This window comes from Salvelinus fontinalis, chromosome 37 (genome assembly GCF_029448725.1).
Source record: "Salvelinus fontinalis isolate EN_2023a chromosome 37, ASM2944872v1, whole genome shotgun sequence".
Classification (NCBI taxonomy): domain Eukaryota; kingdom Metazoa; phylum Chordata; class Actinopteri; order Salmoniformes; family Salmonidae; genus Salvelinus; species Salvelinus fontinalis.
This window is the reverse complement of record NC_074701.1, coordinates 5,034,461-5,058,576: the sequence shown is the minus strand read 5'-3', so window position 1 is coordinate 5,058,576 and position 24,116 is coordinate 5,034,461. Positions and strand designations below refer to the sequence as shown.

Genomic DNA, 24,116 nt, shown 5'->3' with positions numbered 1-24,116 from the left:
AGGGAGGGAGGGAGGGAGGGAGGGAGGGAGGGAGGGAGGGAGGGAGGGAGGAAGGGAGGGAGGGAGGAAGGGAGGGAGGGAGAAGGGAAATTAGAGGCGTAATGTTCAATTGAGCAGTATCAACAACAGTGCAGAACAATGATCACATGCTTTGGCTTGCTCTCTCTCACCATTCTGCCAAAACTAGTAGTAGTCATCAGACAACACCCCCAGTAGTAGTAGTAGTAGTAGTAGTAGCAGTAGCAGAAGCAGTAGCAGTAGCAGTAGCAGTAGCAGTAGCAGTAATGCCTGGGCGGTGTTGCAGCGAAAAGTGTGTGTCTAACTTTTGGTGTGACTGGCATTTGACAGACAGCTCCACTTATCAGCCTGTCAATTTCATACTATGACAACTTCTACTTTTACATCCATTGAAATTAACATAACAACGACTAAGAAAGGCATCTAATCAAAGGCAGGCTTTATAATGGATGTGAAATATTATTTGGGGTTGTAGGGTATGACAAATAAAGCCTTAGTTTGATAGATAACAACTTGGTATAATGTAATGACTTGTTTAATAGACTGGTAGTAATCAGAAGCGTAGTAGGAGAGAGACAGACAGCTGGATACTTCAAAATCAAAAGGAAAAATGTTTAATGCTTTTTCAAATATCGTTTTACAAATGTGTTTTTCATATTCAAAAGAGTATTTGTAGGTGCAGAAGAATTACAATGTGTGATAGAATAATAGTTCATATAGGATAAAGCTTGTTTCTCTCAATTCATTATGGGGGAAATTACAAATGTTTCCAACATTGGTGTGCGCAGAAAAGACAAGCAGCCTGAGTGTTTCGAAATAAAAAACTCTCCTGGACTCTTTGCATGTGTGACTTACAGTTCCTATATAACCACTTTTACAGCCGGAAATCAGCCTTAAGGAACCGTTCAAGTAAATTACTCGCCGTGGAAGCCGGGATTAACGCTTGACTCGTTTGAAAGTTGCCTTTTGTCACACGGGGAGTGTGAGTCTTGTTATACACGGACAGACGACGAGCTGTGTAAATGGGAGATATTTCCTCACAAAGGGAGGTTAGACAGGAGTCTACTATTACTACTAAGTAGCCTACTACTGAGCGGCCCGTCGTGTTTGAAATCTGTCGCTCTGAGGTGAGAGTAGCTTTCTTTTTAGCTTCCTAATGGTTAAGCATCTTGACCTTCTTTACTAAGCTGCCAATTTCACATTTTAATGAACTTAAAACCACTGAGAATCAAAAAATAGATTTCAATTTGTAGTGGCTGATGATTGGTAGGGATGTTTGATAAAATAGATAGGATCCTGTGAACTGAGGTTACATTTATTTCCGCCCAACCTAGAGCCAGATAGATAATAGATAGAGGGAGAGGGTGTGTGTATGAGACAGAGAGAGAGAGAGAGAGAGAGAGAGAGAGAGAGAGAGAGAGAGAGAGAGAGAGAGAGAGAGAGAGAGAGAGAGAGAGAGAGAGAGAGAGAGAGAGAGAGAGAGAGAGAGAGAGAGAGAGAGAGAGAGAGAGAGAGAGAGAGAGAGAGAGAGAGAGAGAGAGAGAGAGAGAGGGCGGAATGTGGGTTGGCTCCCACCGCGCGCAAGGAAATATCATTTGAACGAGCAATCCTACACGACATCTGCGAGCGAACAGGGACATAGAGATAACATTGCGCGGTTACTACCCTTAATTTAACGTCAGGTCTACCGCCAGAACAGCCGAGGTTATACAACAGCCCTAGGCATTAAATTCACTGGATAAAATCTAATGAAAGCAGACTAAGCCCTCACCTTAAACTTGAACTGAGAGTAGATTTTATAGAGTTGCATAACGCATTGTTGGTTTTAATTACAAAGGGATAAACACCTATTTTAGTGATATTATTTGATTGCATATTTTTCTGCAGAGGCCTATGCAAAGTATTTAGCGCCATATTGTGCCGTCTACATTGAACTGCTTTAAATGGAATTGAAGGAGACGAGAAACCTGGACATATGTACATATTCAAAACATGAACTGAATAATATCACTTCCACGAATACATGTCCGGCTCCTAAACCAATGTGATGCAATCAATATCAGATAAAAACGAAAATATAGGCTGCATCAGAGTACACTGAGATACATTACATTTTAGGCCTATTCCTATAATGTGTGGGATAAACATGATTTGTCACTAATTCAATTCGGCGTGGCAAATCAATAAAAATAAGAAAACTGTCGTGGAACAATTATTTTCTAACAGGCTAGAACCACGCTATGTAAGGCAGCACTACACAGTAATTCATGCATTTGAAAGTGATTTCATTCTGCATGCTATTAAAACAACTGTAATTTCTGCACAATGTGAACAAAAACGATGTGTGTTGTTTGATGCACAGCCCATAGGAAAGAAAGGTGGCAAACATTAGTAACATATCTCTTCTCCCACTTCTGTAAATTCCATTCCATTTCAGGGGTTTGATTAGCCTACCATTAACACTATTGATACCTTCCTTATCGGCAGGAAATATGGACAACTAATAGCAATTTTTGTCCTAATACGAAATATGTGCTCAAAAAAACCATTCAAACCTTAATTTAAAGCCATCATGGGTCTATCTTTTATTCATATGGACAAGTTTTGTGATGCATTTTCACATTAAATACATCCATTTTTTTATTGTAAAATATGATATTTTCGACGATTTCAAATAAAATTTAAAGGGTCTGAAGATTTTTTTATGGAGATTTTGGCGTTTAGGTAGTTTGACAAATTATAGGACTACAGAATGTTGACATTTGTATTGAAAAGTGTTCAACTTCCATACCCCTGTAGAAAAAAAATGTATTCGAAACTGGAGAGAAAAGAGGAGGGGAAACGTGCCGTTTAAAATCCCCTTATGCATTTCCCTGCATTCTAAACATATCCTCATATATGTAGATTGAGGTGGCGGTGAAATTGATCAGGTTCAAGTTCACATCCAGTTTCTGATCGTTGTCTGCCTCCTAGCGACGAGATTCCGACACGAACAAAAGCCTGCCGATGCCCTGGCTACGCTGAGACCCAGAGATATGGGTAAAGCCGCTCGACTTCATGCGGAAACCTAATAATGCCACACGATACGATACAATGTTACAACAACGTGGATCTAGGGCATGTTATCGCATATAACACCATTCGAGCGCTACTGAATGGACGATTGTAGGACAAATACACGGTGTGGCAACAACGGGTATTGGACTGGCTACCTTAGTGAATCCTCTTGTTACAAACGCATATTTAGCTAACTGCCTGCAGCTTGTAACATCGTAAACATGCTGGTTATGTATGCAAACTAAATCAACCATATCAAAATAAATGTGTGCTAAGCGGAGTTTTCCATATAGCCTAGTTAAACGTAACAATGTATTATTCAACATTTTCTTTACGTTGTAATTACAGTAAAAGTAACATGTCATTGTTATTCTTGTTTTGGCTTACCTTAGGGTAATGAACTGCATGATAAACTAAAATAAATACCAATGCTCCAAATGTGGGTTGCTAAAAAGTAGGAAGAAAAATAGGCTACCGAAAAGAAAATGCGTTGGTCCTGTTGCTCTTTACGAAAGCACCCTCTTTTACTAGGCTACTCGAGACAGCATGAAGCATATGCTTCCCGCCACTATATGAGAACACCTTGCAGAATCAATGTAAACACTACAATCCGTTCGATAAGGATATAAGACAAGCAGGGTACAAATAAGCCGTTTTTATATATATATTTCGAGGAGCTACACGCGCGCTCCGTGATTGTAAACAGTTGTACACGAGATTTTTCCCAAACAAAATCCACTTCCAGGTTTTTGAAAACCTTCCAAAAATAGCACGAGAGGGGAGAAACCTGCCTCGATCCTAGACAGGCACCGGTACAGGATATTCCGGGCGATATTCTACATTGCTCCGCGGAAAGCATGCATATACCCATACGCTCCGCGTACCTTAATGTAGCCTATGCACTTTAGCGGTGGAGGCAACGGGGGCACTAAAGCCAGTGCCTGTGAATGTAATGCCATTCTCGCTGCAAACTTCTCCGATTTTTCGCAGGGGTGAAAGCTGGATCAAACTTTTCTCTTTCAGCCTGGGTAGAATATGCTATGCGCGCATATGTATTTCACCCGGGGAGATTCTCCCCTCGATTTCACGGTGAAGTCCACTTGACCGCGGGTCCGTGCAGTCCAGTGTCCAAAGTGCCTGTTGGAATCACGCTCCATGTAACCCAGTTTCCGCTTTTCTGAATGGACACAGTATTGGACTGGGTAGAAAGGAGCGTGGTAAAAGTAGAAATGACAATTTAGATGTACTTACGCGAAAACTCCCGCTTGCTCAAGTGCTGGGGTTTGCCTTGCTTGCGGCGAGACATGGTGGCTGGTGGCAGCGTTCAGCTCGGTTCACATCGGGAGAGCCGGGTTAGAAGGGAGACTCCAGAGAAAATATCTTCATCAATGCCTTTGACATCCAAAATAAATTAGAAATAATACAACGATGGCGCAGGGAAGATGGATTGTGGGATCGCCGTCATGGCTTTTTTTAAAAGAGAGCGAGGGAGAGAGATGAAAAAATGGCAAAAGCCCCCCTGAGCTGCAAGTTCAAGTGCGGACGTGACGTTCCTACGAACTTGAACGTCAGTCGATGGATGGACATAGAGATACAACACATGGGCAGGGCGAAGCGGCAAAGTGGGAGGAGGGAAGGGAAATAACAAAACCAATGGACACTCATTAGGGGCTGGACATGAAAGATAGACCCGGGGAAGCCAATGGACAGAAAGATCAGGGGGCCGGACAAGAGGTACTTGGGGGAGGGAGAGAGAAAGAGATGTCTAATGAAAGCAATGTGCACTGTGTGTGTGTGTGTGTGTGTGTGTGTGTGTGTGTGTGTGTGTGTGTGTGTGTGTGTGTGTGTGTGTGTGTGTGTGTGTGTGTGTGTGTGTGTGTGTGTGTGTGTGTGTGTGTGTGTGTGTGTGTGTGTGAGAGAGAGAGAGAGAGAGGCGGGAGCGGAGGGTGTGTGTGGGGGGAGGGGGGGGGGGGGGTGGACGAAGTTAAACAGAGCGAGGTAAGCCAGTGGACAGGAGCTCGAAGGGGGCCAGACGTATGCTGCATGCGGGAGGGAAAGAGAGGAATAGAGAATGAGAAAGAAAGAGAGAAACACAGAGAGAGAGACATTTAACAGAGGTTGTTGCATTGGTGGACATTGATCAGGGGACTTGAGTCGGGGCTGGAGCTATGTGGTAGAAAGAGAATACATTATTGTAACACTCCTGGTGTGTGTGTGTGTGTGTGTGTGTGTGTGTGTGTGTGTGTGTGTGTGTGTGTGTGTGTGTGTGTGTGTGTGTGTGTGTGTGTGTGTGTGTGTGTGTGTGTGTGTGTGTGTGTGTGTGTGTGTGTGTCTGTGTGTGTGTGTCTGTGTGTGTGTGTGTGTGTGTGTGTGTGTGTGTGTGTAAATGCAGAGTGCAAAGTGCAGAATAGGTACATAAGGAGAAAGGGCGAAGCGCCATTGAAACGAACGAAACGGAGCGCGTGAATATAGGGTTGCATGAACTGGACAGACAGGTTCTGGCGAGAGGGCAAGGGGATTAAACCTTACGCGCGCGCGCAGGTATAGAGAACCACCCCGGGACATGAAACATAAGAGAGGTGTCCAATCTGTGCTATACCGGTCTTTGATTCTTCTGAGTTGGGTTTTGGGTTCAGTGGGCGAAGCGGGTTAGTGGGCACTAGGGTCAAACTTCGAGACTAGGCACTTTCTGTAAAATCCAAACTCATTGAAGAACAGACCGTGGGAGTCTTCCCATAAGCACCCATGTAGGCTAATACGTTTCAGATGTGTTTCAGGTTGAACCTGTGGATGGGGGAGGGGGTGTAAATACTCACATAATGGGGTTTGGTAATATAAGACGGGTTAAACACCGCCCGTGCAGACTAAATAACGACACCTAAGAAGACATAACAAATGCTATGACAAGAGTGTCGGGAGGGTGGAGGAGAGGAATGAAGCAGCCTATAGCGAACTATAGCTGAAGTGTGACTAGACAGCGACTGAAGCATAGTGAAGGAGCGAAGCGCCGCAGCGCGCCGCAGCGCCGCAGCACACACGGACAGGGGACACGGCTGGGGAAAAGGACTGAGCATTATAGAACGGAGAGAGAGAGAAAGAGAGAGAGAGAGACACGACCTGGAGTGGTAGAGGTGCTACGTTCAACGTCTACGAGAAAAAAATGTATGACCAGTGAGTGAAATATTTTACAGGTTGAGACTAGTTTTTCGTTGCGCGCGGACGAAGCTTGGTGTGCTGTGGTATGGGAGTACTGAAGGCTATGCGTATACAGACTGTTATTACGTCAAAGTTCAGGCGCTGATAAGAGCTTACAGACCTAGCCTAATTCCGCTGTATGAAAGCGATGAACAATCTGATACAAAGCCTAATGCAATGCGATGAACAATCTGATACAAAGCCTAATGCAATGTGATATGTATGGAAGTATGTGGATTATATGGTAATAACAATATAACAGCACACTACAGTTGTTTCTTATACAGTTATACAGACCCAAGACGACTTGATCGAAATAGCCTAATTATTTGCTCCTGACTGATTAAAACATTAATCAGCATCAGAATGGCGGACGCATTACGCATTTATTTTATTTTCTTAAAAGTTTTTTACGCAAGCAATATGGGTTTACAACCATTCAATACCCAATAAAATAATTATAAATGAATATGCCAATTGCACACTTTTCCGATTTGTATACTATTTGACCAGTGATCATTCCAGATGTTCCCTGTAGTGTTGAGCGCGCGGAATTGGCTGACTGTTTAAAAACAGAGCAATTGACTCTGACTTAGAGCAATCTCAGTTTTTCTGGTCCACAATTTAAAGAATGTAATATATAACTTTAAATACAGTATCATCGTCTTTTTGGAGTCAATCTTGTCCAATTACGCACAATAGGGAGCATGGAAACTCGTGAGATTGTTTTGAAACGACTGCTATTGAAATTAAATATCACACAAGTAATAGCAATGGAAACGGTTTGAGTTATAAATTACAGTTTTAAAAAGTTGGATACTAAATGCCAGTTTGCCATTTAAACTAACCAATTCTTGGACATTTATCCTAAGGAGTTTAAAAATGAAGATTGTTTTTTATTCAACAAATTTATGGCTGATATTTATTTAGCCTGTCAGGCAGTTTCAATTGACTCTATCTCCAACGGTATCGTGACATGATTGCCTGATTCAAAAGGTGGGCTAATCATAATGTACTGTAACGACCCTGGGTTTATAAGACGGGTTAAATTCACCTAAATCAAGTGAATGTGTTGCTTGTGTCGCCCCACACTGTACGCCGTATAGTTGACTTCAATATGCATGGGATATATAGTCCTACGAATTAATACTGTTGGGACACCCTTTTAATTCACTTGATTGACTCACCTTAAATGTCGCTGTGATTTTATGATCAGGCTTTACGCACAGGTGCAATGGTAAAAAAAAAAAATGTTACAAGGAAATTCACTTTAACTACAATTGTGTATAGACTACTACTGTTTTCAATTAATAAATATGGATATAAAATAGGGAATAGAAAATAATCGGTGATCATTCAGTAGCCTGTTACTTTATAGTGACAGGCAGCCACAGCGGCCTCTTGAACTTGATAGGCTTCACTGAAACATTAGCCACACTGAGCAATTACATTGACACTGATTATTTGCATAGTGTGGACCGCCCACCATATAGCATCGCAATGATTGGAATTCTCACTTGTAGTTACGTTTCCCACAATAGCATAGAACAATAGCATCACAAAGGTGTAAACAAGTTCAAAAGATGTCCATGCAGATGTATCTTTTAATTGATAATTTGAATCAATATCGATTCCCCCCAAACTGCCGCTTTATAGGCCTACTAGTCCTTCATGGACAACGCGTTTGTTGACCAGTCTAGGTAGGCTACTGTTGGTATGGCAGCGTGAAAGCTTTTGGGGGGCCCTCGATTTAACACCCCGTAGCCCATTCTAAGGCACAGCGCGCTAACCTCGGCCTCTCCATACACCCTACTCCATCTGTTGGCACAAGTAATGTTTTTCCTTTTTTTCTCCCCCTACTCTTTCTCCCCCTCTCTCCCTGCTCACTCAAGGCAGACATTGATCAAAGCCAATAGAGCGCTACGACTCGTGAGCGAGGGAGCCCAGGACGCGAGAATCTCAATGTGCAAATGGTAGCCCGGGCCCGAATTCGTCATAAATCAGTCAGGCGGTGTTAATGCATTGGAGGTATTCGTCTAGCACCACACTGCATGGATGCATGGAATGACATGCATCACATGCACGTGTGTGTGCGTGTGCGCGAGAGAGAGGTTTTAATTGCTGTTTAGGTTTGTGAGCATGCAGACCTTGTTTATTTACAATAGGCCTACCTATTCGTAGACTTGTGTTTCAAGTCAATTCATCAAAAAGAATGGGCTAAATAATGGATGGACTATTGACCAGTTTTTGTCGACCTGTGTATTGATCAGAAAGATAAATACAGAACAGTCCCGTTTTGTCTTATAACCCAATGCAAACGATTAATATGTTATAACAAAACAGAAAATAAAAATACATTGATATTATCCTCAAAGGAGAGGGAGAGAGGGTGAAATCTGTGATGGTCACGTGCATGCTCCACGCGTGGGAGCCCGGAGGAAATTGAGTGACTCGGCGCTCGGGCACATTTCAATATATGGAAATGACCTGGGGCTCGCGCAATAATTCAGCGCTCAATACGAACCACGAATTCTCTGTGTGCCTCTTTATGCTTCACTATACCCATTTCCCACACTTCTGCTGTACCATTCCATCGTTTCTGTGGTATGAACGATCTGCCTCTAAACGTTGGTGTTATGACATCGCAGGGCACATCAAAAAGCACATTTAGGCTAATGAGTACAAATAAAGCGCGAAAAGTGCGTGTTTATGGTGGGTCTTTACGCACACATGGCTCCGTTGAGCGCGTTTGGGGACGTAGGTCACGCGCCGTCAGATGGAGAGGAGAAGATATTCTGGCTGGGTTACCCCGGGTGACCATTTCGGCCTAAATGCACCTCTGTCAAGCCTAGCTCTACTAGGATCTCCCCCTTTTCTGGCTCTCTCAGCATTGCCCTCTCCCAGTAAAGATAATGGAAGTTTCTTTTTACAAATCAGAGAGAAACCCAAGGAATTAGCTCAAAATCCTTGGTAAATAGAGTCTTGCCTTTTCGGAGGAATTTCAAGCTCTGCTGGTCCAGGCATTATTCCCAGCCTTACACTTCATATTAATGGCTACATTTCACAATGTGGCATTATAACACGGAGTGATGGGCGCGCATGCTGCCCATGCTTCGGCAGGTATTAGATACAATCTGAAGGATTATGCAGCTTTAGGCCAAATTATCACCCTGAGCTTCCCTTCGCTCTCCCTGTGTGTGTGTGTGTGTGTGTCTGAGCCCACATAGGCCTACGCTAGGACAATAATTTGAGTCAAATTTGTAAGAAACATCCGTGCGTACGATCACACACACATCACACACAGGCGCGAAACTCATCAAATTAATTACATGACTCGGGCGTTAATGGAAACGGACAGGTTTCCTCTACCGCAAACGCCCGTCTCCCTCGGACGGGCTGCAGATACCACCCAGCAATCTGCATCAATCTCGGGGTAATGCATGACCATGTTTATTGCTGTAGTAGTTAAGTCGTTGTTAATTTTACACTAAACGCTTGTTATGATGATGAATGGGGAGGCCGAGATGGTCCACATGGGACGCCAACCATTTATCTGTTGAGCGGAGGCCTGCCTGCCTCCTATGTCAGTGCATTAATGTTAGTTAGATCTGAAAAACATTGACGGACGTTTATCCAAGAGCTTACCCTTAGTACGCTGACTTGTCCACCTCTCGACACAATTTTGCAATCTCACATTGCAATCTCAGTGTGTTTAAATGTTGAGTGCTTAAGGTTTCCTCTATAGTCAAATAAATAACCTATCTTTTGTTATATTTTTAATGAATTACATTTTTCATGGAGTGCTGTATGTTCAAGGGATTATCGTAGGCCTAATATAATCACACGTTTATCATAATCAACAAACTTTTAGGTTAATCTAAATAATAAATATTAAGCCAAGGCCTACCCCTAGGCCTACTCATAAAACAGATTGACAAACATGGAAGTAAGCGATAGCCCACATGTTAATGTATTTCCTGCTTCAAACCTGTTTTGATACAGACAGACTTGAGTTCTCTATTTTTCAGTTCTGACGCGCTTGGAGGTGGCTATGAACATGGCACTGGCATCACTTCCACAATCATGGACTCAGACGCCCTCTAGTGTCAACAATCAGTAAATCACAGCTGCATGGTCTCAGTCGAGTCCTATCTCATTTGTAATTAATGACCAACATATTCCAGTATCGTGCACTATACATTCTCATCGTTTACTCGCCATATGAGACTTGCAGTATGAAGACTTAGAACATTGGTATATCCCAGTAGGCTTAGAGTTATTTTTTGGAAGAAATTTGAGATCTATCGAAATTCCATTCTCTACGCTCAAATCCTCCTCAAAAGCCTACAATATCTACAGGAAAAAAATACATCTATTGAAATCGAATGTGTAATCATGGGAGTAAGAATATTTCTAAACGGTTAGGCAGGCTAATGTAACAGAAAAAAATAACAAGGCAACTTCAAATATTGGCTTGCAAAGAATCAGAGAAACGGTTAATGAAAATATCCATTGGCCTACGTGTTGGATCACCTGTTTCGACTGCTATTTTAAACACGAGGCCTAGTTATATTAGGCCTAATATAATATTGAAGTAGGCCTATAGCCTACAATGTTTTGCCGAATAAACTGCAATTTAATTTGTGCAGTGCGTCAGGTTGAGGTCAATTCCATGTGTATTCCTGAAGAGAAAAAGAAGCAGTGAATTGAAAGTAAATTAATTAATTGATTTGGGGGGAAATCCTCATAATCCACTGTTTTAATTTAGCTAAGCCACGCGTTTTGAAAGATATGAAAACCATCTTTGATAATTATTTGATAAACTGATAAAACTCACATTCTCGGAAACAAAACCTTCCCGATAAGGATGATCTATATGTGTGTTGTAGCTAAAGATATTAGGCCTATGTAGCCTAGTGCTATGCGTAGCGCGACACACAATAGGGCTGATCGTTGAGGTGCAATTTATTAGTCTGCTGTATTTATTACATGATCATGATTTATTCATCTATTTATATTTGTATTTCGATTTATATTTTATTATTATTAGGTTATTATTATTATTATTATTATTATGCTGTTAATCACAGTTTTTTATTGACAATCTGTTGCCAGACGACGTCGGTATAAGAACTGTGGCTTGTCTCTCCCTAGTAAATTAATTCCAACTGTTTATCTTCTTATAGCCTATAGCCTACTTATAGCCTATACGTGGCGTTTATTACCTTCAGACGGATGAATGGGCCATACCTCGGAGAGCTTAGTGATAAATCATGTATTTTTAATGAATATCAATAGAAGAAACCCCAAGACATATCCCGCTATCTAATTTGATTAAACTGTGCTTAGGGCGGTTGGAAGTCTCTGACGGGGGAATTGTGTAGTAATGACTCGGCGGGTGTTACACCAGCCTATTTTAATGATCTAATGGACTGCCTGTGCGTTTAACTCCGCGCCGTTCAAATGATTAGCACCGACGGAAAATAACATTCGTTCTGACATGATAGCCTATTTAATATCCATCCTCAGTCCCCATAGGCACAGCCGCACGCCCTCTGCCCATGATATCTGTTTGGGTAAGTGTGCGGATGCATCTATGTATGTGCAAGTTATCGATAATAAAAATGAACGAAGCACGTAAAAGGTCAGAGCGCACGCACAGCATCATCCGTAATGTAGCACAGTTTAACGAAAATATTACCCAAAGCTAAAAAAAAAGGTAGAGGAAATCTGTTTGAAGAAAACCTTCAACAGCCAATAAAGAGAAACGTAAAGTCAATCAAAAAGTGATATGTCAATTAAGTTATTGCAGGGTGTTTCTACTCAAGGGAGTGGGTAGTTAGGACCAGGTCTCATAATTGTTGCATTACACGAACAAAAGTTAATTTCATGGACAGGTTCAACATGAACTTACTTAACCATTTCATCTGGAGCACCAAACATCACATTTCGCCCAAACTATTCTGCTCTCTTGGCAACACAACATATTTGCATCGATCTTTAAAAAAACGAAACAATAAAAAAAGGAATTGATAGAAAATAAGAGAACATGGGCCCTTTAAGCTATTTACTGTGAATGATAACGCATTATGATTCGTGTCCTAAATTATTATAGGCCTACTGAATTTCACACATCCTATGGCATCAATTTGACAATTCCGCTACACTTTTTGACATTCCTCATAATGCATTGATCATTATTCACGGTCGATAACGTTGAATTCTCAAGCCTAGTCGATCATAAAAAAGTAAGTCGGTAAACAGTCACAATTAGAGAAGACTGGGGTTGTCACATGGAATGTAGGGTTGGCTGTCACTATCAATTACATTATAATACATCCCAAGATCTTTTGTACTTGTACTAAAAAAAGCTCCCTTTATTGCTTCTCTCACACATATATGTTTTGTGTCACACACCCACACAAACACACATACACATAAATGTACTCATAATGTCATATGTTATTCTCATGGCATAAAGTGCTGAATTGTGTTAGGAATACCAAACCCAAGATAGGCCTGGTTGTCACAACTGGACGGAATGAGTTTGATGGCTTATAACGCCAGGTTGGAATAAGATATGAGGATAAAAATGGTTCCGATTGTAAGGGCTGTTGTCCTCCTCCTCAGACGAGGAGAGGAGAGAAGGATCAGTGGACCAATACGCAGCAGTAGGAAAATAAGCCATCTCTTTTATTGAATACGACGGCAAAACGAAAACAAAACACTTACAAAATTACAAAATAAGAAAACGATGTAGACGAAACCTGAACATGAACTTACATAACTAAACGTAGAACTCACGGACAGGAACAGACTACATCAAACGAACGAACAGCCAAACAGTCCCGTATGGTACAGACATGGACGACACAGGAGACAATCACCCACAAACAAACAGTGAGAACACCCTACCTAAATATGACTCTCAATTAGAGGAAAACGCAAAACACCTGCCTCTAATTAAGAGCCATACCAGGCAACCCAAAACCAACATAGAAACAGAAAACATAGACTGCCCACCCAAAACTCACGCCCTGACCATCATACACATACAAAAACAACAGAAAACAGGTCAGGAACGTGACAGAACCCCCCCCTCAAGGTGCGAACGCCGGGCGCACCAGCACAAAGTCCAGGGGAGGGTCTGGGTGGGCATCTGACCACGGTGGTGGCTCAGGCTCCGGACGCTGTCCCCACACCACCATAGTCACTCCCCGCTTCTGTATTCCCCTCCCAATGACCACCCTCCAACTAAAACCCCCTAAATGAACGGCCAGCACCGGGATAAGGGGCAGCACCGGGAGAAGGGGCAGCACCGGGACAAGGGGCAGCACCGGGACAAGGGGCAGCACCGGGACAAGGGGCAGCACCGGGACAAGGGGCAGCACCGGGACAAGGGGCAGCACCGGGACAAGGGGCAGCACCGGGACAAGGGGCAGCACCGGGACAAGGAGCAGCACCGGGACAAGGAGCAGCACCGGGACAAGGGGCAGCACCGGGATAAGGGCCAGCACCGGGATAAGGGCCAGCACTGGGATAAGGGCCAGCACCGGGATAAGGGCCAGCACCGGGATAAGGGACGGCAGGTCCCGGCTGAGAGACTCTGGCAGGTCCTGGCTGAGGGACTCTGGCAGGTCCTGGCTGAGGGACTCTGGCAGGTCCTGGCTGAGGGACTCTGGCAGGTCCTGGCTGAGGGACTCTGGCAGGTCCTGGCTGAGGGACTCTGGCAGGTCCTGGCTGAGGGACTCTGGCAGGTCCTGGCTGAGGGACTCTGGCAGGTCCTGGCTGAGGGACTCTGGCAGGTCCTGGCTGGACGACTCTGGCAGGTCCTGGCTGGACGGCTCTGGCAGGTCCTGGCAGGACGGCTCTGGCAGGTCCTGGCTGGACGGCTCTGGCAGGTCCTGGCTGGACGGCTCTGGCAGGTCCTGGCTGGACGGCTCTGGCAGGTCCTGGCAGGACGGCTCTGGCTGGTCATGGCAGGACGGCTCTGGCTGGTCATGGCAGGACGGCTCTGGCTGGTCATGGCAGGACGGCTCTGGCTGGTCATGGCAGGACGGCTCTGGCTGGTCATGGCAGGACGGCTCTGGCTGGTCATGGCAGGACGGCTCTGTAGGGAGGAGACGGAGAGACAGCCTGGTGCGTGGTATAGGCACTGGCTGCGCTGGAGAGGAGGAAACAGCTGGAGAGAGAACCCGGAGAGACAGCCTGGTACGGGGGGCTGCCACCGGAGGACTGGTACATGGAGGTGGCACCGGGTATACCGGACCGTGAAGGAGGACACGTGCTCTTGAGCATCGAGCCTGCCCAACCTTACCAGGTTGAATGGTACCCGTAGCCCTGCCAGTGCGGCAAGGTGGAATAGCCCGCACTGGGCTATGCTGGCGAACCGGGGACACCATTCGTAAGGCTGGTGCCATGTATGCCGGCCCTAGGAGACGCACTGGTGGCCAGATGCGTTGGGCCGGCTTCATGACATCCGGCTCGATGCCCAACTTAGCCCTCCCAGTGCGGCGAGGTGGAATAGCCCGCACTGGGCTAAGCACGCGTACTGGGGACACTGTGCGCTTTACCGCATAACACGGTGTCTGACCAGTACGACGCCCTCTCACTCCACGGTAAGCATGGGGAGTTGGCTCAGGTATCCTACCCGGCTTTGCCACACTCCTCGTGTGCCCCCCCCCAAGAAATTTTTGGGTCTGACTCACGGGCTCCCAACCGCGTCGCCGCGCTGCCTCCTCATACCAGCTCCTCTCTGCCTTCGCTGCTTCCAACTCCGCCTTGGGACGGCGATATTCCCCTGGCTGAGCCCAGGGTCCTTTACCGTCCAGGATCTCCTCCCAAGTCCAGGAGTCCTGGTTGCTCTGTTGAGCTTTCCCTTGCCGCTTGGTCCTAGTTTGGTGGGTGATTCTGTAAGGGCTGTTGTCCTCCTCCTCCTCAGACGAGGAGAGGAGAGAAGGATCAGTGGACCAATACGCAGCAGTAGGAAAATAAGCCATCTCTTTTATTGAATACGACGGCAAAACGAAAACAAAACACTTACAAAATTACAAAATAAGAAAACGACGTAGACGAAACCTGAACATGAACTTACATAACTAAACGTAGAACTCACGGACAGGAACAGACTACATCAAACGAACGAACAGCCAAACAGTCCCGTATGGTACAGACATGGACGACACAGGAGACAATCACCCACAAACAAACAGTGAGAACACCCTACCTAAATATGACTCTCAATTAGAGGAAAACGCAAAACACCTGCCTCTAATTAAGAGCCATACCAGGCAACCCAAAACCAACATAGAAACAGAAAACATAGACTGCCCACCCAAAACTCACGCCCTGACCATCATACACATACAAAAACAACAGAAAACAGGTCAGGAACGTGACACCGATTTCAACCCAAAACTAACCTGTCTCACGACGGTCTAAACCCAGCTCACGTTCCCTATTAGTGGGTGAACAATCCAACGCTTGGTGAATTCTGCTTCACAATGATAGGAAGAGCCGACATCGAAGGATCAACCCATTTCTTTCTCCTAATATTGAAAATAGTCTTCTAAGATATACTGGTACTTAGAAATACACACCAGAGTAAAAAGTGTGACAACCAACCACGGTCTCCTCTACTCCTATAGAGTACCACAGTTCCAATCGTTTTTTCCACCTTTCATTTTTACCATAGGGGATTTTACAAACACTTAAAACAAGGGCTGTGTTTCGTGTAGGCTTACCCTGGCGTGACGTTTTGATAACCGTGTAAATCTCTCTTGGACAAGGTGACTTGTATCAATATATCCACTTGTATTTATCAACCAAAAATGAAATGCTAATTAGCTGCTAATGTGGCTGTCATAAAGAACTACAAATGCCATGATGATCTGGACGAGACTGCCAAATCGAGCCAAAAGGTAAGAATCTCTGGATTAACTATCGAATGTTGGCTAAATGTAGTAATGAATACATTGGCTAAATGTCTTTAAATGGACAATTCTGTGAACTGTCTTGTACAAGTTTTAAATTGATATACCTGTTAGCAAAGGTGTCAGCTAGAGATGACGTCCAGGAGCTTGCAGGTATTTGTAGTCTTGTATGATGGCTACTTTGATACTAACTAGCATTTTCAAATCTGAGAGTAAATAAAGCGGAATATATTGATAAAAGTCACCTTGTCCAAGAGAGATTTACACGGTTATCAAAACATCACGCCAGGGTAAACCTACACGAAACACAGCCCTTATTTTAAGTGATTCTACAATCCCCTATGGGAAAATTAATGGTGGGAAAATGATTGGAACCATTTCCCTGTTTGACCGCTGGGTTTTATGGGTATTATGACACCTCCACTGTGAAGCCCTATTTATGCAAGAAGAAAGTCACAAAAATTGCACTGCTGTATAAGGGGAAAGCTGACTTCTACACTGTTGGCCAAGGCAAAGGATAGTTTGATATGGGAGAGACCTTACCAGCAACCTGGACTCTTGGGTAAAAGTACCATAGTAAATGTAAATACGGGACATAATACACCAATTCGTATTTGGTATTTGGTATTTTATTAGGATCCCCATTAGCTGTTGCTAAAGCTAATACTGTAAGTTTTCTTGAATTTGAATTTGTTCTGGATTTGGGGACTATGAAAAGACCCCTGGTGGCATGTCTGGTGGGATAAGTGTGTGTGTCAGAGCTGTGTGTAAATTGACTATGCAAACAATTTGGGATTTTCAACACATTAAGGTTTCTTATAAAAAGAAGAAGTGATGCAGTCGGTCTCTCCTCAACTCTTAGCCAAGAGAGACTGGCATGCATAGTATTTATATCAGCCCTCTGATTACAATGAAGAGCAAATTGTGCCGCTCTGTTCTGGGCCAGCTGCAGTTTAACTAGGTCTTTCCTTGCCGCACTGGACCACACGACTGTACAACAATCAAGATTATACAACACTAGAGCCTGCAGAACTTGCTTTTTGGAGTGTGGTGTCAAAAAAGCAGAGCATCTCTTTATTATGGCTAGACCTCTCCCCGTCTTTGCAACCATTGAATCTATATGTTTTGACCATGACAGTTTACAATCTAAGGTAACGCCAAGTAATTTGTTGTTCAACAGCCACACCATTCATTACCAGATTCAGCTGAGGTCTAGCAATTAAGGAATGATTTGTACCAAATACAATGCTCTTAGTTTTAGAGATGTTCAGGACCAGTTTATTACTGGCCACCCATTCCAAAACAGACCGCAACTCTTTGTGAAAGGTTTCAGTGACTTCATTAGCTGTGGTTGCTGATGCGTACATGTGTATGGTTGAATCATCAGCATACATGGACACACATGCTTTGTTTAATGCCAGTGGCAGGTCATTGGTAAATATAGAAAAGAGTAGAGGGCCTAGAGCTTCCCTGCGGTACACCACACTTTACATGTTTGACATTAGAGACGCTTCCAATAAAGAAACCCCTTTGAGTTCTATTAGATAGATAGCTCTGAATCCACAATATGGCAAAGGTTGAAAAGCCATAGCACTTAAGTTTTTTCAACAACACGTTATGGTCAATAATATCAAAGGCTGCACTGAAATCAAACAGTACAGCTCCCCCACTCTTCTTATTATCAATTTCTTTCAACCAATCATCAGTCATTTGTGTCAGTACAGTACATGTTGAGTGCCTTTCTCTATAAGCATGCTGAAAGTCTGTTGTTAATTTGTTTACAGAGAAATGGCATTGTATTTGGTCAAACACCATTTTTCCAACAGTTTGCTAAGAGCTGTCAGGAAGCTTATAGGTCTGCTGTTAGAACCAGTAAAGGCCGCTTTACCACTCTTGGGTAGCGGAATTACTTTGGCTTCCCTCCAGGTCTGAGGACAAAGACTTTCCTCTAGGCTCAGATTAAAAATATGACAGATAAGAGTGGCTATAGAGTCGGCCACCATCCTCAGTAGCTTTCCATCTAAGTTGTCAATGCCAGGAGTTTTGCATTATTGATGGTTAACAATAATTTCCCCACCTCTCCCACACTAACTTAACAAATTCAAACTTCCACTGCTTTTCTTTCATTATTTGTTTTTTTATGCATAAATATAATTGCTCACTGTTTGGTCATGGGCATTTCCTGCCTAAGTTTGCCCACTTTGCCAATGAAATAATCATTAAAATAATTGGCAACATCAAATGGTTTTGTGATGAATAAGCCATCTGATTTGATGAAAGATGGAGTTGGAGATGGAGTCTTTGTCACGGCCGTTGAAAGAAGAGGACCAAGGTGCAGCGTGGTGAGCGTACATTTTCTTTTTATTTGAAAAGACGCCTAACAAAACAATAAACACTACAAAACAAACCGTGAAGCTAAAGGCTATGTGCCATAAACAAAGTCAACTTCCCACAAAGACAGGTGGGAAAAAGGGCAGCCTAAGTATGGTTCTCAATCAGAGACAACGATAGACAGCATTCCCTGATTGAGAACCCTACCCGGCCAAAACATAGAATTACAAATAATAGAACATAGAATACCCACCCCAACACACACCCTGACCAAACCAAAATAGGATCTCTAAGGTCAGGGCGTGACAGTCTTTCTGCCCATAATTTCCTTTAAAGTACTCTAAAGTTTTTTTCCATCATTCTTTATATCATTGATCTTGGCTTCATAATAAAGTTTTTTTCATCTTTTTGATGAGTTTACTCACATAATTTCTCAATTTGCGGTAAGTCAGACAGTCAGATGTACAGCCAGACTTATTAGCCACTCCTTTTGCCCCATCTCTTTCAACCATACAGTTTTTCAATTCCTCATCAATCCATGGAGCCTTAACAGTTCTAACAGTCAGTTTCTTAACAGGTGCATGTTTATCAATAATTGCAAGAAGCAATGTCATAAATTCATCAAGTGCAGCGTCTGGAGGCTCCTCATTAGTCACATCATACCAACAAATATTTTTAATATCATCCACATAAGAGTCACATCAAAATCTTTTGTATGATCTCTTATACACTATTTTAGGCCCAGCTGTTGGAACTTTGGCTTTCCTGGATATAGCCACTATATTGTGATCACTGCATCCAACGGGTACGGATACAGCTTTAAAACAAAGTTCGACAGCATTAGTAAAAATGTGATCGGTACATGTGGATCATCTTGTTCCTGTAGTGTTTGTAACCCTGGTAGGTTGATTAATAACCTGAACCCGATTACAGGCACTGGTTACAGTAAGAAGCTTCCTCTTGAGCGGACAGCTTGATGAAAACCCCAAGTAAGTAGACCTCTTTGTTTACATCACATACGCTATCAAGAATTTCACACACATTATTTAGATACTTACTGTTAGCACTTGGTGGCCTATAGCAACACCCCAAAAGAAAAGGCTTTAGATGTGCCAAGTGACCTGCAACCACAACACTTCAACAACACTTGACATTAGATCTTCTCTAAGCATTACAGGGATATGGCTCTGAATAACTCTGAACAACTCCTCCCCCATAAGCATTTCTGTCTCTTCTATACATGTTATATCCTTGTATTGCTACTGATGTATCATCAAATGAATTATCTAAGTGAGTCTCATAAATGGCTAATATATGAATGTTATCTGATGTTAGCAAGTTATTAATACGGGCTATTTTCAGCCCTTTCCTGGGACAGCTTATCATAGACATAATATTGAAAAGAGCAGACAAAGCAAAATAAAAATATATAAATTCAGCAGTCCATTAATCAATTGGTGTGTGTGTGTGCTGCGGGGTTGAGGCTACGAACCCATAAGCTTGGCTCTCTCATCCCTTCCAGGTTTCTGGGAGGGTGCACAATGAGTCTGTCGTACCGGATGTACGCAATGTCCCCACGCGCTCTGGCAGCTTTCATGGCTGGAATCAGTTCTTTCCTCTTCTGGCGCACAGCTTCAGGATAGTCCTCGTTGAGGAAGATATACATTCCTCTCAAGTTCTTGGCTCTTTCCAAAACAGCTACCTTGTGTTTGAACCTCAGGAACTTGACCACTATCGGCCTGGTCCTATCAACGGCCTAGGCCTACCACATGGTATGTATTAATTTGTGGATGTACATAATCCATTTCATATGATATGTTATGAACTGCAATTTGTACGATATGTTATGAATTCCAAGTTGTTGTGGCTAACGTTAGCTAGGTGGCTAACGCTAACATTAGCTAGGTGGCTAACGTTTGCTAGGCTAGGGGTTAAAGTTAGGGTTAAGGTTAGGGTTGCGAGTTAGCAGAGTTTCCCAAACTCGGGGTGCACGTTTTGGTTTTTGCCCTAGCACTACAAAGCTCATTCAAATAATCAACTAATCACCCCTTCGGGATCCCGAGGACTAAGTTTTGGAAATGGTGGGTTAAAGGGATATTAAGGTTAGGGTTAGGGGAAGGGTTAGCTAACACGCTAAGTAGTTGCAAAGTAGCTAATTAGCTCAAATGTGATTTGAACACGCAACCTTTGGATTTCTAGACGTTCGCATTATATGCTCACCCATCCACCCCAACCAACCACCATACTTTCGTTTTTGCCTGAAAGGGATACTTTGTGATAAGCAGTTACCATAGACTTCCAGTCATTGCACTAACGCTAGTTAGTAATTGCACTAAGGGTAGTTAGCAACTTCCTTCAATCTGCACACAGAGACATAAAAATGGGATCCATAAGTTCATCTGACTCTGGGGAAGTAGATAAAGGGCTTCATTGCCAACATCCTTAAACCTTTCAGTAATACCCATTCATGATTCATGAAATCACAAGTCCAATACAGCAAATGAAAGATAAACATCTTGTGAATCCAGCCATCATTTCCGATTTTTAAAATGTTTTACAGCGAAAACACAATGTGTATTTCCACAATAGCCAAAGACTCAACTGCATATTTTCACCATGTTTCTATCGCATAGGTAGCTATCACAAAACCGGCCAAATAGAGATATAATTAGTCACTAACCAAGAAACAACTTCATCAGATGACAGTCTTATAACACGTTATACAATAAATGTATGTTTTGTTAAAGAATCAGCATATTTGAGGTATAAATCATAGTTTTACATTGCAGCTACCTTCAAAAATATCATCAAAGCAGCCAGAATAATTACAGAAAGCAAAGTGAAATACCTAAATACTCATCATAAAACATTTCTGAAAAATACATGGTGTACAGCAAATGAAAGATAAACATCTTGTGAATCCAGCCAATATTTCCGATTTTTTAAGTGTTTTACAGCGAAAAAAAACAATATAGCATTATATTAGCTTACCACAATAGCCAAACACACATCAAATGTATCACTAACCTTGACCAACTTCATCAGATGACAGTCTTATAACATCAGGTTATACAATACACTTATGTTTTGTTTGAAAATGTGCAAATTTAGAGCTGCAAACCGTGGTTATACATTGTGAAAATGTAGCAACATTTCCCCAGAGTGTCAGGAGCTATTTTGGACACTCACCTAATCTGACCAAAGAACTCATCATAAACTTTACATAAAAATACTTGTTGTATGGCAAATGAAAGATACATTGGTTCTTAATGCAACCGCCATGTTAGATTTAAAAAAATAACTTTACCATAACAAACAGCTTGCGTTATTGTGAGACAGCGCCCGCCAAAACGGCGGAGAATAGAAATAACATTTCCACAGAAATACGAAATAACATCATAAATTGTTCTTACTTTTGCTGAGCTTCCATCAGAATCTTGTACAAAGAGTCCTATTTCCAGAATAAATTGTTGTTTGGTTTTAGAATGTCCTTATCTCCTGTCGAATTCGCGCCACAATGCTAGCCAATGTTGATGACGTTCCCAGTTTCTCTCGACGCAAAGAACGGAAAACTCCAAAAGTCCCAATAAACGTTGAATAATCTGATAAAACTTGGTTGAAAAAACATACTTTACGATGTAATTATCACATGTATCAAATAAAATCAGAGCTGGAGATATTAGCCGTGTATACCGAACGCTTATCAGAAGACAATGTGGAGGTGCTTCGCGCGCCTAGGTAGAGAAAGGAAATTCCTGGCCTGCCACTCCAAAAGCTCTCGTTCGACCTCAAATCAAGCTAGACACCCCATTCCACCTTCCACTGCCTTTTGACATCTAGTGGAAGGCGTATGAAGTGCATGCATATCGATAAAACAAAATGAGTTCTGTTTTACTCACAGATATAATTCAAACAGTTTTAGAAACTTGAGAGTGTTTTCTATCCAATAGTAATAATAATATGCATATTGTATGATCTAGAATAGAGACCGTTTCCTTGAGTTTGATGGAGCTGTATCGGGACGCTAGGAGTCTACAGAGGTTGGTCGGCTTGGTGTGTCTTGCAGCATCTGCAATGTGCTAACAAGCAGTGGCAGTTTTAGAAAGTAAAATCTTGGTGAGGCAAACTCAACTTATTTTTTGTCGATGCATGCCAGCAAAGCCACTACACAATACAACACTAAACAATACATTAATTGCACTATAACGATGACAAACGATGCCCACAAACTGTTAGGACCTACATAAAGCTGTCCCAACAGCAGAGCTTTCTTTCAGCACCATGGAGTGAATCCTTACCACCGCTACACCTGGTTATCAGAGGAGCCTTGTCTGGCAGCGAAACAGTTCATTCAGCCTCATTTACTACCTTTTTAAAACCATAGCTGATATGGCTGACTTGCTTAAAAACAAATGTGGTTACTACTGACTCCTTGTGGATTAAATAAGAAGTCGATAAGAACCGCATTCTCCTTCAATAATAACGAACGGCAAAATGAGTTTTGACTTTTGAACCATACAAAATTATTATTATATTTATGTTCAGTGAATTCATGATGTTTATTCTTATATCATTAACTCTAACTCTAACTATAAGTAAGTCCAAGTAAATGCACTGCAACGAGGTAGGCCTATTCCTTCAGGACCCTTTAAAATGGACACAGACAGAAATTCAGATAGATTTTAGTTCAGATAAATTTAGCAAGATGTTGAGGCCTTAACTTTGCTCTTCTTTAAGTCACCACAGAGAGAGAGGGAGAGAGAGACTCGGTTAGCCTACCATTTTAAGTATTTTATTAGGCCTATGTTGTCAAAAAAGGAAGGAAAATACAATCATGAGGATCCACTTTTATATACAATATACCGATGCACAGACAGCGCATTGCGCAAACAAAACAACCCTCGCAATATCAACTGGAATTACATGGGTCTATTACGGAACCGTAACGGCTGTCAATGTCGTTCCCCTCCTCAGACGAGGAGGAGCATGGATCGGACCAAGATGCGGAGTAGGAGGTATTCATGATTTTAATGGCAAACCAACAAACACTACAAATTAACAAAAACAACAAACGTGACTAACCTGTAACAGTCCTGTGTGGCCCAAACGCTAACACAGGAAACAAACTCCCACAAAACACCAGTGAAACCCTGGCTGCCTTAGTATGACTCTCAGAGACAAACGATACACACCTGTCTCTAATTGAGAATCATACCAGGCCGAACACAAAACCCCACATAGAAATAGAAAACATAGACTGCCCACCCAACACTCACGCCCTGACCAATAAAGACATATAAAACAAGAGAAAGCAGGTCAGGAACGTGACATAACCCCCCCCCTTAAGGTGCGAACTCCGGGCGCACCAGCACAAAGTCTAGGGGAGGGTCTGGGTGGGCATCTGACCACGGTGGTGGCTCAGGCTCTGGGCGAGGTCCCCACCCCACCATAGTCACTCCCCGCTTCCGTATCCCCCTCCCAATGACCACCCTCCAACTCAACCCACCTAAATGAAGGGGCAGCATCGGGATAAGGGCCAGCACCGGGATAAGGGGCAGCAGCTCCGGGATAGGGGGCAGCAGC

The 24,116-nt window shown here is 43.0% G+C and overlaps 1 protein-coding gene across 1 annotated transcript in view; it reads right to left on the bottom strand.

The window, feature by feature from the left end:
* LOC129836004 (B-cell lymphoma/leukemia 11A-like) overlaps window positions 1-4,843 on the bottom strand; it is a 46,830-nt gene extending 41,987 nt beyond the window's left edge. The window contains exons 1-2 of the mRNA XM_055901718.1: window positions 4,327-4,843; window positions 3,224-3,226 (exon numbers count right to left, since the gene is read on the bottom strand). Of these exons, the coding sequence (XP_055757693.1) occupies window positions 3,224-3,226; window positions 4,327-4,381 (58 nt within the window). The 5' untranslated portion in view covers window positions 4,382-4,843. The remainder of the gene's footprint in view (window positions 1-3,223; window positions 3,227-4,326) is intronic.
* Between the last annotated feature and the right edge of the window lie 19,273 nt (window positions 4,844-24,116).